The following is a 15,691-nucleotide window of genomic DNA, read 5'->3' as shown; positions in this document are numbered from 1 at the left end:
CAATTATTCAAAGAAGGAGTGATGCAGCAATTAAAAAAAAAAAAACCAAGAAGAGTATCAACTGGGTGCTAAAACGATTGTCAGCTCTGGCTGGGGCCTGTCAGTGCTGCCTAGAGAGAAAGCAGATCAGGAGCTTTTCACATGGATCCTATTACAAGCTAAGAGGGAGTGACCCGACTTGCCCATTTTCCAATATGTTCATTTACATACGTTTTGGTTTAAACTAAAATGCATTTCCTGAGCAATGAATGGAGACTATCTTAAATTGCCTGTGCAAAAGCAGGTGAACTGATTTTAATAATAATAATGTGTATAGTCTGAATGAAAGTTTTCTGTTGTACCTGGTTTATATTTGTAACTAAACCTGTGAACCAACTCTTCTCACTCAACTGCCAAGGTCTTTGGCCCACCAGTCGGCTCTCTCTAACCTTTTACTGTTTAATCTTCTCTTCCGGACCTCTTCAATGTATGTCATGTTGTGCCAAGATAGCTCTATAGAATATTTTCTTTGCATGTATCAAGATAAGGTATCTTTTTATTTGTTTTTGTTTAACTGTATGAAACATAAATCATCTTTCAGATATATTGCTTTGTAAACAATGTAAGCAAAAAGGCAAAGCTTTCACACTTCTGGGGGGGGGGGGGGGGGGGGACTAATAAAAATAAGCTTTCCATTTTAGTTTAAGCAAAAAAAATCAAATCACTTTCTTTCTTCCCTGGTAAGACTAAGACTGTGGAAGAATGGGTTTATTCTACATGAGTTTTTGCAGTGAAAGGTTCAAACAAGCCCTCTTGTTTGGACTCTGGCCTTCGATGCAAAGCCGGACAACTATTTGTTTTCCAACTGCTTTGCATAATAACAAAGACTTTTTTTATTTTTATTTTTTCTAATTTTACCGTCGTTTTGATGCAAATGGATTTCATTTGCATCTTTAAAAAAAAAAAAAAAAACACTTGACAAAGCCATGTCCAAGGATATTTGCATATAGGCTGCAATCAGAATATGTGCACATTGTTACCCCATGAAGGAGTGGTAGGTTAAAGTCCATCAAACTGACAGAGCGCTAAAACTTGACTGGATTTTCAACAAGAGCCTTGTGTCCAGATCCCAATTCTGGTCGTTATTTAATGCTTTGTGTATACAAAGCTAACTAGAATCTTTTTCCAACTAAGACAAATACCGATTTGTAAAAGGCATTTAACAAGCAAACCCATCAGTATGACCCAGAGCAAAGCATTCACCGCTGTAGCAAGAAAGGTGTAGAAGCTTTTAAATTGGTCGGCATTGTGTACTTATTTTCAGATTTTAAACAAACGATGTGTTTCCTTTTTGAAAAAAGCACAGGAGTTAACGTGAAAATACATGATCCTTCTGTATATGTTTAAGACAAACTAATATAAGCTTCTCCTCCTTATTTTTCTGTCTAACTTGCACGTAAATGGGGAAATACAGTTCATTTAAGTATATTGCGTTTTTAATTGAATACTCACTATCTACGCCGATTTTAGCAATTTCAAATGAAATCACAAAGGTGTGACTGTTTGTTTTACTTGTATTCTATGAATCAGTTTCTGTGAATTTGGATCAATTGTCTAAATGAAAAACACTACATGTAGTACATGCACATATATTTGAAAAAACTCTAAACATTGGTAGTATCAGTTTTTATCAGTGGCATTTAATCCTGTTTTTTTACTTAAGGGAGTTATTAAGTATGTATGTAATTAGAAAGAGTGTAAAGCAATGGAAAATGACTGAAATTTTGAAAAACTGATTAAGTGATTTTTGACAGACACTCATCCAATATATAAGATAAATGTTGAAGAAATGTACCTCAAGTTAGGGACAGGTAATGATGTTTTGCAGTAAAAGCCTGAGGGCGTGCTAAGTAGTATAATTATAAGATACACGTTTTTTTATAACCTGTGTGGCCAGCCTCATAATTTACATCTTAACTCTACCTTAACATTCCCAGAGACTGCTGATAAATATAATACTTTAAAGCTGTTTGAGTAATGAATTACTGTACATGTAATGTCTGTATACCATAGCCCCTGGCACAACTACAGAGTAACTCTAATGTTCCAACAGTTGCATAGGGTATTATTTTTGTTTAATACCAACACCACTGTTTGGCACACAAACTATTTACAAGCATTTTAACATTATTCCTCTATTCCCATTGTATTCTGTTAGATCAGTTGCCAACTGTCTGCTTGAGAGACACTCCTAGTCTGTCCAAGTATTTCCTTTCTTCAATATCGTCTTTGTTTTCTTTTTGGATTTTTTTTTACAGAACCAAATCCTTCCTGTGTATGCAGTGTGTTTTGTGACACACTTCTGTTTCAGATGTTTCTGACCCCTGCTGGTGAAACAATGTGTTGGAGAATAAGTTGTGAAATGGGGATCAGATCCTTTTGTACAGTAGTTAAAGAGCTTTCTCGGGGACCACAAAGCCACTGCTTCACATACTTTTGCTCTGGTGCAAATTCAAAAAAGTAAACTGTCAATATTATTCAGAAACAGCAAGTGCTACAAGAGCTAAATTGTCACTCCAAGGGATGTTGTACTGTAGTAGAATGAAGAACAAATCATTATCGATAGCTTGGAAGTCCAAGACATTTCATTAAAAAAAAAAATCAAGAGTTCACAACAAACAAGTGCGGCTTCATTATTGTGTTGTTGTGTTAAACAGAACCCATACGCTTTCAGATTTGTTATGAGATGCAATCTTCCGAATCAAGCAAGAGCCGTGCGCTTGGGGCACAAAGACATCCCGGAATGCCAGGTATCCTGGTGTTGATGAGAGCTGAAATTCCAGTATTGCACTGCCTGAGGCAGAAAGGGAGAAGGAAGCTTTCTTAACAATTACACAAGGTGCCCTTTCCCAGTGGAAATATGTATAGATATTATATTGACACACATTTAACTCCACACCCTTAATGCAAACCCAATGTGTGAGGATTACTTGTTAGTCGAGCACGAACGTTTGGTTAGTTGTCTCCCTGTATTAAAATAGTTTGTGTTTATGGGAATGTGTCAATTTATTTTTTAAATGGGTCTAATATGAACATTTTTCTTTTTCAGAAATAAAATATAAGTCTGTGGCCGGACGGAAGCCCTGCTTGTAAATAATGTATGTTTTATTATCAATGTATCATTTTTACTTCTACTACAATTACAGCAATAACACTGTAGTATTTCTCATACTTATGATTTTAACCTATGTGCAAGTATTTTTGACAAGAAATTACAGATCAACTTTTTATGGCAATGGACGCTCAACTCCTGTACAGTTTGCAACAAAACGGGATGGCTTCACTTTGACTGATACGAGTAATGGGGAAATTCATACCAGATTGTCAGATGTTGCTTGACTGAACCAATGAATCCCTCTCGAATGCTTTCAAAAGATGATAAATGATGTGTCAAGCACTTTCCACACTTCCAAGCCCCAGAGCATGACCTCACTGGTATGATCTGCTGAAACTCAACACCCAGTTCTGAAGGTAAAGAAATCCTTCTGTATGTAATTGTCTCCTGCCTCCCTATGTTCTGTTGCAGCTTGCACTATTATGTTTCATAGAGAAAGATTACTGTAAATTATTCAAATATGTTCAAGCAATTATATCAGCTCCACAGGCTATAGGTGTGTATCACAAATGAAGAATAGAAAAATGGGCATTCAGAACAGAAAATAGGAGGCACTTTTTTACACAGAGAATTGTGAGGGTCTGGAGCCAACTCCCCAGTAATGTTGTTGAAGCTGACACCCTGGGATCCTTCAAGACGCTGCTTGATGAGATTCTGGGATCAGTAAGCTACTAACAACCAAACAAGCAAGATGGGCTGAGTGGCCTCCTCTCGTTTGTAATCTTTCTTATGTTCTTATCTGTACCATCTTATGCCTAAGCCTGAAAAAAGGCCCTAAAAACCTGCTAAAAATAAACTAAAAAGACAAATACAAGCTGCTTAAAAATGGTTAAACTTAACTGTCTGGCTTCAAACTAACTAAATGGTTCAGACAAAAGGTGTATTCTGTCAAGCATGCCTTTCACCAGTTACTGGCCACAAAGTCAAAGGTTATTGAAAACCTAGGATCATTTTTCATACCAGTAATACGTATAGAACCTACATGTTCTTCAATAACGCTTTTAAATGTATCATAAGCAAAAGCTTAATGCGTAAATCAACCTTAAAGACATTCTACAGATCACTAGAACACATGAGAGTTTTATTTATCATCCCCTCTATGTAGATTACCACACCTTGGAAAACATTTCGAGATTAAATGCTTTTATGCAAGTTAATACCAAAATTCAAAAGCAATAACCTTACAAAAAAAAAAACACCATAAAGTTTATTGATACAGAGGCTGGTCTGCTTGCTACTATCACCAGGGTCCTGCTTTAGTCCCAGGGAGCCAGGGCTATCTGTTCCCTTTGGAATCTGACTTCATTCATGTGTTTAAGCAGAGGCTCAAAACCTACTTATTCCCCTGGTTTATCCTGATCGTGGGCTTAAATTGCTGCTGGGCTTCTTTATACATTAAGACTTTTGGATTTGAGTTGCTCACGGAATCCGCTATACAGACCGTTGAGTTGTATTGTATTGTATTGCAAAATAATAAATCCCAGCCTTGCCAAGCACGTTTAGGGAAGCTCAAAAATTGTGAGCAGAAGGCTTAGTTCATTAAAGCACTTTGGGCATCCTTCTTTCCCAGACTAAAAGAAAACCTCTCTCAAAATGCACAGCATGAACAAGGTGTCAAATGTTATGCTTTTATTCTAAGTTCTGCTTTATTTTCTAAGTGAGAAAGCGATGTGGACTCCAAAAATACCTACTGATTTAAAGGAAAGCAGTGCTTACCACATGTTAGTGTTTAAAAAGTTTGTGGAACTCTGGCAAGTCTTCAATGTAAGAGTCATTTATTTATTTATGTTTGTCCATGTGGTAGAAGGTTAACATGTTATTAACCAATTGTTAACACACTGACTGTTTTTTTTTTTTCAAATTGGTGCCTTATTAGGCACCTGTGTTTGCATTAGGCTGAGTCTGCAGTTTCTGTAATACACTCCAATTTTCTGGCCTCATGGGGAAAATATTGTACACACTAGGGTCAGTGCCCAAAGAATAACCTTCAGTAAACAAATGAACAGCACCTGGCAGTCAGCGCATGAAACAGAACTCAAGCAAACACATGGGAGTGATCAAGTGCCTCTGACCAGAGAATGACCAGAGCACTCCGTTCCAACGAATGCAAAAAAGTGAATTTTCATGAACCCACTGATATCCCATTAACAGGTAGTCCTGCATTTTGTTTTAAATAATTCACCACAAGTTGCCTATCTGTGACGGCTAGAACATGCATTTTACAAACTATTTATAATAAGATGAAGTGCTGCATAGAATTGTTTGTCTTCCTGGACTCTTAAGTGGGCTACCAGGAACCATCTAAAAACAAGAGGCTGGTGGTATGTCTCGCTAATAGCACGCAGCTATTACTGTGCAAATACAGTAATTACCACAGAAACAAACCGCTTCTTTTGGAACATAAAATAAAGAGGGTAATTTCCAGCCTTTCCCATCACATACAATACTGGCAAAACTATTTTATTTCTTGCAGAAAATTTGAATCAAAATAGCGCCTCCCCCCCAAATAAAACAAGATTCCACCAAACCAACAACAAAATTCTTCATCCCAAAAGCACACACCACTCTGGGTATGCAAGATGAAAATGCAAGTCGATATCTTGGAGATCAGTAAACATACTTGAAGTTAGTCTGGCATTGCAAAGATATTTCCAGGAAAATCCAAGTAAGACAAATCACTGGGCCAAACCAACTTTGCTTTATCAGGTTTGACTGCAGTCCATTTTACTGCAAGCATGCCTGCTTGTAGAAGATATTGTACCATCAGAAAAAAAGCAGGCATGATTCAGAGTCCTCCCAGTCAAGGTTAATGCAGTACAGCTAGATGGACAGGAGTTGATAAGCTGTGCATAACAACTGGCAGATGCTAAAGGGACATTTCCTTTAATAGACTACACTGACAGGAATTAGAAAATACAACCTGTGCAGTGAACTGTGCAAGACACAGATTGTGTTAATTACATACCTGAAGAAATGCATTTAAAGAGAGGAGCAAATTACAGCAAACATCATACATTTTTTCCTTTATTCCCAATTTCCCAATTCAAGTGTTATTAAACGGTTTGAAGTTATGGCATTTTTCTTATATATATATATATATATATATATATATATATATGTCTGGATATAATGGTGTACCACCGACAAGCATAGAGTTGCATATCTATATTAAAAAAAAAAAAAACATCTGGATGTCCTGCTGTTGAACAGAAGGTGAAGAAAGTTGTTATCTGATGTTGGTTTTCAGCTATTATATTACTGATGCAGGAAACTAGGTGGAGTCAGTAATTGAGGGATTTCAGGTTTCAGTATTATCCCTGCATTGTGCTTCAATGATAGGCGTTGCCAGGAGTTCAAGCCTGTGAGCAGAACAGCAACAAGACCGCACTTGGCTATGCCAGGAAACTGATTCTTGCTTGCTAGTCAGAACACATTTTCATGATATAAAATGTTCATTTGTTGCTTTTTTTTTTTTTAATGTCCATGTTGGTTAAAACATATGTAGGGCTTAAACTTTCCATTTTTATTTTCCAAATTTCTACCTCCCCTTTTTAAATGTTAATTAGTCATTGTTTGTTATTTTTATTTATTTATTTTTCCTACAAATCAAGGAGATTTTAAATGATGGACTGATCAGTGTACACTCCATACTGGATATGTTATGCTGAAAAGAATGAAATGCAATTAGGATCAGCTTTGAGCAATTAACGTAATTTGTCATGTCTGTTGAAATAAAACATAAGCAAAACAGAATCAGGATCAGTCAATATATGAAGGTAAAAACAAGTGACACTGTTTTATAATGAATAGCTTTTTCTGAGTTTAATTAGGAAACAGAATCGGCTCACAATTAGTTTAAATGTGATCAAAAATAAAACCGGAAAATTTCAAGCCCTAAACATATGACACCTACACAAAACCAAATGTATTTTCACAATGTACTGTGTTTTATTATCAGCTTGTAGATTACTAAATATGATTTGCCAAGATAATACATTTTTATTTTGTCACAGCAGTAAACCAACCTCACAGATATCTAATCCAGTTGAATAACTTCCTCTTCTCAAATTAGAATGAGCAGTTGAGATGAGTTTTACAGAAATATTAATTTTTGCTATCCATCAGGAAGATCACACACAGTATGTTTATACTCAGCTGTTACACAGTGTTATTGCACAGACTGCTGCAATTGAGGAATGCATGCATTCACATCACTATTAAGTGAATACCAAATGGGACCACCTAAAGTAAGTTTAGTAAAAATGTATTGCAGACCACTAAAGTACCACGCCTCCCCTTCCACTTCCTCTTTCCTCGTCTTACATTTCACTCTGCTGTTTCAGTGGTTGGGAATAGTAAATACTTTGAAAGGCATTGGGACATTTTGCCTGTTATGCAAAAGATTGTATCTGAATATTCCAACAGGCAACTACAGCAAGGTACTGAGTGCTACCAACCCACCCATATTCACCAACACCACGTGGTTCATAATCAAAGAGGACTAACAATTAGGATGCTGACGTTACCCTCACGAGTGTTAAACAAATTGCATATTTGTGACTTTCATACATTTATATTGTTCACCTGAATAGTTCATGCATTATTGCCTCAATTGTCTTTTTACTTAAAAAGTATAACATTTAAAAGACAGCAAATGTGCTCCCCCTCCCTCGCATACTTTGTTTTTAAAGCCTTTTGGGAGCAATGCACTTTGGGCTTCTTTTGAATTCTGGTGAAGTACTCAAAACAAAACACTTAAGAGCCCCCTCCTTCCTGCTATGTAACAGCAAGAGCATTCCACTTCACAACCTTTTATTTTATTTTATTTTTTATATAGAAAGCAGAGACCTTCAGGATCTACAGCCATGCTCTCCTACTGCAGAGAGCTGAATCGATTGCCTCTACAGCACCATTCTGCTCATTGGCTGGCAGTGACATCACTTTATTGTCTCCTGCTTTCCAGGGGAGGACAGGAGACCTTGAAAAGTAGCTGATAAGCAAACGCAGTAAGACGTGCCAGTTTTGTGTTCATTGCCTCCCTGTCGCTTCCACACACTCACACAATACAACTACCTGGAACCTGCAGTCAGCTTTTCTTGTTAAAAAAACATTGAAGTATCGTACTTTGGAGTCTGTTTCCCACAGTATTCTAAAGTTTAGCCTTCTGTTCGCTGAATGTTGCTCAGGAAGCAGACCTTGTTGACCAGTTTACAGTTTGTTTGTTTATATACAGCTATGGCCAAAAGTTTTGCATCACCCTTTAGAATTAATACATTTTGCTTCATAAAGTTGAATGAAGCCTGCTGAATAATGTTACGTTAACATATTGAATTACACACCGCTTTGTAGTTTTCCCATATACTTCAAAAAGTGACAACAATTGAAAAATGTGACATTTCGAAATCTAACATGACATACTGTACTGCTATTCTGGCTTCCGGTAGAATTTTGCAATATCATTTTGTAGTTTCTTTGATTACATGGCGTTAAATAAAGATCGAAATTATGTTCATACAGTTTTGTTTTTTAATTGCTTCAATCCTAAAAGTTTTAGACAATGCAAAACGTTTGGCCATTTCTCAAAGGTATACAGGCTCTCTGCTGTTGAAACCGGATTGTCCCTACATCACTCAGGGAGCCCATGAGAAGCCAGCTCGGGGAGCGACAGAGAAATGGTTAACCATCATTTACTATAATAATACCTAACTTACAATGCTTGCATAAAACTCAAGTTCCTTGCAAGTTTTAATAGGGGTTTTGTTCCTTTCATAAAATGTACTTTTGCCCTTGCATTTTACAAGACAAGTGGTTTGCTGCTGTAGTACAACATTGAATTCCAGTTTTGCAGCAGGAATTATTCACATTAGGTCCCATGCATTTTTTCAATGTCTGCTTTTGAAGTGACATTTGCTTTGCAAATGCAATTCAGGAGAAGCATTTGCATATGAAAGACATGCGGTATGTGGAACAACCTGTCTAATCATTAGCCAGCAGAAGGTTTACGTTTGTCACTAAGGCAATGCTGATGCTCGTCAAAATAACAAATAAAGAGCTGCAGGTATAAAAAAAACTAAACAATATAGTTCATGTGTGTTGACATAGGTGCAGCTACAAACTGACTCATACCTGTGCTGCAGAGCCACGCAATTGTGTGGGAAACAAAGGCTTGACGACAACAGTGAGCCAGCATGCAACGTACACAAAACATCACTGAGAGAACTGTGTTGGATAGCACACATTTCTCAAATGCTTCCTAGGTGAAATAAATACTTTACTTTTATGTAAGCTACAAACAACAGCCTTGAGGTAGTAGTGACAATAACACAGAAATACTTGAAGTCGTACACAAAATACCAAAAGAAAGGCTGTCAATACAAAAGGTCAAACACTGTCATGAGAACAGCAGACCTGCCATGGTTAAAGAAGCAGTAACATATAGCAAAAGACAAACCTACATTCAAATAATCATGTGTCCAAAGTCTTCTGCTAATCCCTGCCATGCCCAACCCCCCATGACCAAGAGCACAGAATTGGGGGCCTGTGTTTGGCCATCTGCATTCATTAGCAATTACATTTCTTGTTGTAAAGGCAAACGCCTCAACAATGCGTCTTCGGTAGTAATGCTAGTTTACTATTATGGGAACAGGTGTATTGCATTGTATTTGTATAAAAAAAAAAAAGCTTAGCCAGCCACAACATTGCGACATCAGTCCCAGTAGCAACACAAAAAACAGCAATATGGGCAAACGGTGATACTTTGAAAACCTTCCTTTTCTGCAGTTATCTTATTATTTTACTTCATTATAACTTCGATGATCAGTTTAAAAGTGAAACAGTAAGCATATTCCTATTCTCTACAGTACTGAAAAAAGAGTAGGTATATAGAGTGGTATAGAGTATCATTTACTTGTATTGACAGGTCAAAACTATTTTAGAGTCACTGATTGGCTAACCTCGCTAAACGCCCACTAGTAATAGTTTACTCATATCTTCCATATTCAAACGTGTTTCTTGTGACTTATCAAGTTTGTAAGATGTGTCAAAATATCTACGACTACACTAATTGCTTTATGGCCCTCAAGCAAAATACTGAACTGACTCACCTTGAAATTTTAAAGGCGATCTCCCAGCTTACTATATTGAACAACAGCAAGGCAGTGCCTTAACTTTAAATGTGTACATTTCTATTGTTGACAGTATATTGCTGCGATTATTTTCTCCTTGTACACAATAAACTGCACCATGCAACTTATTTCTGTGGTTTTGGGGTCATCTTCTGTCTCACTGATATCTTTTTCCTTACCAGGTTTGAATCATGTGAACATGCAGATGAAGTCTCCTTCTGCCATACGGTGACATCATTATGCATCAACCAAAACAACTATGGACAGTGGACTTCTTCAATGTAGTCCTAATCCAACATCATCTATCAATCTAGCTAATATATATATATATATACTCTAACAAGCATCTGACAAGTTGAAGTTCACTTCTGAAATCTTCTACCTGCAAATTTATTTTTTCATGGCTTTTATCTAAATACAGTGTTCTCTGCAGCAAAAGTGTGATCATAAAACACTGAGTTTAACAAGACACACCTGAGCTTGTTACCTATACACTGGGGCAAACCAAGCTCGTATTAAAACCCGGTCTGGGTGAAACTGCTGTGCAATGAATCTTAGCCCCATCCCTGAAGTGTGTTTCTATAGAAAGCCACCCTCAAGCTGCATAAATACAAACCAGCTGTCCAAGAGAGGAAAATGCCACCTCTTACCAGGGCCCAAACTTACGTTTCTCATCAGCGTGTACTAAAGATGCTGCTCTTGATAAAACATCCAAAGGAGTCTCCATTCTTAGCAAGACCCTACAAATAAGTAAATGATAGAAAAAAAAGAAAAAAAACATTATGAAATGCTGTCAATAGTACTCCAAACTGGAGTATGGTTTCATTTTAACTAGGAAACTACACAAGGTCTCCAAAACCTTAAGAGAGAAAACAGAACCATGTGGGGTTGAGATAATGCTGTACTGCAGTAATGTGGAGTAGTGGTTAGGGCCCTGGACTCTTGACCGGAGGGTTGTGGGTTCAATCCCCAGTGAGAGACACTGCTGTTGTACCCTTGAGCAAGGTACTTTACCTAGATTGCTCCAGTAAAAACCCAACTGTATAAATGGGTAATTGTATGTAAAAATAATGTGATATCTGTATAATGTGAAATAATATATATAATGTGATATCTTGTAACAATTGTAAGTCGCCCTGGATAAGGGTGTCTGCTAAGAAATAAATAATAATAATGTACTGTGCACTGTAAAACCAAACGGTAAAGGATTAGACACGAATCTTCTGCAACTGATGGTAAACAAGTCTTTATTTTGTTTGAGAATACTTACAATGCATAACAAACACAAAAGTGTTGTCAAAACAAACCTTAGTGTGATGTATATTAATACTAAAATGTATTTGAATTCTGTTGCATAATATTTATGTTTAATTGTTAAACATTTGGTTTACATTGTACCAGTGCAGATCAAAATAAAACAGAGGTTTGCCATAAGATAGTGTATGGGTACAAAATCAAATAAAATCTCCTTTGCAAATTAAATCAAGCTGGTTCTGACTTCAACAGCGTCTACTTTTAAAAGCTTTGTAAAGGGCTATTGCTTTCTGTTTTAAAATCATTATGAAGTTCAAGAGCATACTGAAAGCACAGTGTGCGCTACTGTAACCCCTCTGCACTTCTCATAGCGCATTCCAGTGATGCCATTTCTCATAACTGAGGAAAAAATACTACAGCATTGCTCTAGTGGTGGCAGTTGTGAAATGTGAAGAACGTCTGTTCTAATGCTGCCTTTAGCAGGATTTTCAAATTAATTTTCACGAGAACACAACGCCAAGCATTTATCAGTTGAAGCACCGCCAAGCATTACAGAAAAAAGAAAAACTAAATTGTTGAGCCCAGTAAACCATTCACAAATATGTCGCTGGTTCGTTTACAAAGTTTCTGTAAACACTTTCAGGAATACTTAGCCAGGTTTTGGCACCTACACACAGTACAAATGCTGCATGCATTCTCAATGGAACTATTCAGCGCACCATACCGTATGTAGTAATGGCTTGCTACTACGGTATTAGCAGCACGTCTAAGTGTATGACGTGACGCATCCAAACGATACCTTCACTGCAGGCGCAAGTGCTACAGGACAGTAACAGTTTATAGCTCAAAACCTATGTATATAGTCAAGTCTCCAAACAAACTTATCACATAGTTCACAGGTAGTAACATATTGCTGTAAATCGTTTAAGAAACATTTTAGTATGAACACAAGAAACGTTATGCACTGAAGAAATGCAACCACAGCGGCAATACGGTAAGCGCACAAATAAAACCGCAGCACATGCTCCAAACGTTTCCCGCAGTTTCCGACACAGACAAACTGTTTTTTTTTTTTTTCCTACAGCATATCATAAATAGCGAGCACCCCACTACAACGCCTAATTTGTTTCCCTTTAGCTTACATTACCATAAGCACAACACAGTGTCATAAATGTATGTTAACATTGCAAAAAATCATCACACGTACAATGTACTATAATAGAGAATGTGCTTTGTTCAAGTCGGTCAGCTGAACTATTATTATTATTATTATTATTATTATTATTATTATTATTATTATTATTATTATTATTATTATTATGCACAAGGTTCTCAGATGTTGAAATCTAGAATGGCATTCTGCTGGACCTAAGTTTCCAAAAATCGCTTTGCTATTTCATCATGTAAGCATAACAATATCTCTAGTCAGCTTGTTGCAATTGCTAAATACATACCACCTTGTAGTGCCACTGTGGTTTCTTGGAAGTTTGAAATGCTGAAGATGTTTTACACTTAATAATATTATTATTATTATTAGGAAAACACAACTCCCTTTCACTTTTAAGTCACGGAAGTCGCAAACGCTGAATGGTTATCCCAGAGCTGAGACAATGACAAAAGAGAGCGCTTGCATTGAATTGAGACTCGTACTGCGTCAACCAGCTCTAGATGAAGAATGTGAGGAATGATGGAAATCTCTTCCTAGCAGGTGGTGAAAGTGAACCATCCTCATTGGCTAACAACTCTGAAGTGAGATCAGAATAAATTATGTTAATTGAACATGTTACATCACATCCTTAGCAGCAGCAGGTTGACAATATAAGGAAGTTGGCACAACACGGGAGGCTTCGGGTTTGTACAGTAAAGTTGCCTCCTGGTCTCCTGCAACCAGGTTTCAAATAAGCCACTGCTCCCTAGAAAGTTGCTTCGTGTCCCCACAGCTGAAAGCCTTCCTTTCTCTTAAGCTAAGCAAGGTTGTGCACATTCATTGACGGCATAGACTCGCATAGGATACCAGGAGCTGCAGAAAGGTGTGTCTTTGCTAGCCCAAACAGTATTTCCAGTGGATGAATTCTGCAGGACTATCAGCAAATTCAGGTCGTCGTATAAAGTAATAACAAAAAAAAAGTGAATGGCTGCCCTCTGGTGGTGTTGATGCTACATAACATTTCTTTAAAAAGTGGCTGTTAAAGAGATAAATCATAGCAAGGGGTTAGTTGAGAGACTAACTTCCTGTCACATGATGACATGTTTCCTTGACAACACTTGTTAGTGTAATAATCATGTGATTAACCCTCCTTCTGTGTGTGGAAGCTGTTAATGTATGTTATTTCAATTTATCAAACTTTTTTTTTTAATTGTTTTTCACATCTAGAGTAATTGGTGAGGCGTGAGATCTGTTGACTCATAGCCAAACAAATACAGCACCTACTAAGTGATCTACTATTTCTGTACAATGCCATTTGTTAAAAAGCTAAAGTGTGTTTTTGCCCTAAAAGCTATCCTTGGCCTACAAGATTAACTGAAATTGTGGGAGAGGGGTATCGGGTAAATTGAGAGTTAAGATACTGCTTTGTCAGATATTGATTTTTAAACAGTATTTTAATCCCACGTGTTGGGTTTTGTTAGTACATTTTAAAGGCCAGAATCAGTTGGCTTCATTAAAAGTTTGTACTCATTAAAGTGTCTCTGTCTCTGTCTTGTTTATTTGTTTTGTTGTTTTTTTTTTTTTTTTTTTTAAATAAATGTGTGCAACAGCTCTAAACTGCAGTTTCTGTCTTTGAGACTCTTAATTGCTGCCGGTAACATCATGGGCCGTGATGCTATCCTGTCACACACAAACTTAAATTATAAATATCTGTTCCTGATATTTTTAGTTCTGTTAATATTTGTGATGTTTCAATATTAGACTTTCCTTAATTTTTCTTTTTTTTTTTGTTTCTAGTGGAATCATGTTGCCCATTTCATGTTTATTCTATATTGTCTCAATTTACCCCGCACTGTGTTGGAACTTAGCATAGAGGAAATGATATTGAGGGAACCAGTGCACACTTATACAGACAGACAGTGCCACAGTGTCAGGACCACCATCCCAATCCATTGTGCTGTCATGAGTGGCAGTTCCTGCTTGTTTCTGCCAGGGTTTCTTCAGGTCGATGAAGTGCAGCCACTCAGGTTTCACATGAGTACTGTACAGGGCTTCTCTGTGCCCGGCTTCCTTGAGTTGGTCTATGCTTCTCATGGACTTGGCGTGACTAACAACTGGTGGTCCAATGTAAATTCAGCATGACACCTCAAACCTTTAAAGCAGCTGTGGCACAGGAAATTCTCATCACAGTGCAATTATATTTGCCTATTGGAACTGCCCAGCGTTTTGTGTTTTGTGCAGACTGAAACTGGATAAGAACCATGCAGTACAGGATCAGATAACTAATAAAGGAAAGTTCAGAGTAGCTCAGACTTTTATACCTGCTGAAGCCCAGCACGCTCCTCTATCTCTGTACGAGTGCAAACACAGCTTTCTGGTTATGGGAAAGTTACCTACAGTTCCGTTAACTTAAAATTCTTTATGCTTACACATGCTTTCCTACCAACCAGTTCAATGGACAGACTGTACAGCTGGAGTCACTCACTACCATGTAAATGCAGGTGAAGATACTGTAGCCAGAAGTCATGTGGTGCCTCCTCTCTCCACTAAGTTTGCTTACATTGGAGTGGCTGGCAGTGGGGAAAGCTGTTTTCAAGAACATGCTGCTCAGGTTGCATTGAACCAGCTCACAATCTCCTGCAAGAACAAATCAAGGGCAGCAGTGTGGAGTAGAGGTTAGGGCTCTGGACTCTTGACAGAGTTGTGGGTTCAATCCCAGCTGGGGGACACTTTTTCATAGTACCCTGGACTTATAACCATTCTGCACACCTGTTAGGAAGGTTTTCCACAATGACAATTTGTCATTCAAAAAGTATGTGTCTTTGTGTCTTTTATGTTTCTCACTTGTGTTCCTTCACAATTCACAAAGATGCTCCTCGTGTGATTGTCTTTCATGTAGGTGATCTGCAGCGGGTTGGCCTGCCTGGTTTCAAAAAGCCTGCTTCCTTTGTTCAAAGACTGTTCATTTAACTTCTTGTTAAAGAAAAAGCAAATATTTACCTGGGAGTGAGC

The 15,691-nt window shown here is 37.5% G+C and overlaps 1 protein-coding gene across 3 annotated transcripts in view; it reads right to left on the bottom strand.

Annotated features, from left to right (window-relative positions):
• The window catches only part of LOC117412308 (transcription cofactor vestigial-like protein 4), a 47,342-nt gene extending 34,141 nt beyond the window's left edge, over positions 1-13,201 (bottom strand). For 2 of the 3 annotated variants that reach the window (XM_058988480.1, XM_058988481.1), the window contains exons 1-2: positions 12,987-13,201; positions 10,945-11,018 (exon numbers count right to left, since the gene is read on the bottom strand). In XM_058988480.1, coding sequence (XP_058844463.1) covers positions 10,945-11,005 — 61 coding nt within the window. In that variant the 5' untranslated portion in view covers positions 11,006-11,018; positions 12,987-13,201. The remainder of the gene's footprint in view (positions 1-10,944; positions 11,019-12,986) is intronic. The other variant, XM_058988482.1, reaches the window with a different exon arrangement.
• Positions 13,202-15,691: the final 2,490 nt, after the last annotated feature.

The sequence above is a fragment of the Acipenser ruthenus genome, chromosome 16, assembly GCF_902713425.1.
Source record: "Acipenser ruthenus chromosome 16, fAciRut3.2 maternal haplotype, whole genome shotgun sequence".
Classification (NCBI taxonomy): Eukaryota; Metazoa; Chordata; class Actinopteri; order Acipenseriformes; family Acipenseridae; genus Acipenser; species Acipenser ruthenus.
Note: the sequence above shows the minus strand (reverse complement) of the source record. Positions and strands in the feature narration are given on the sequence as shown.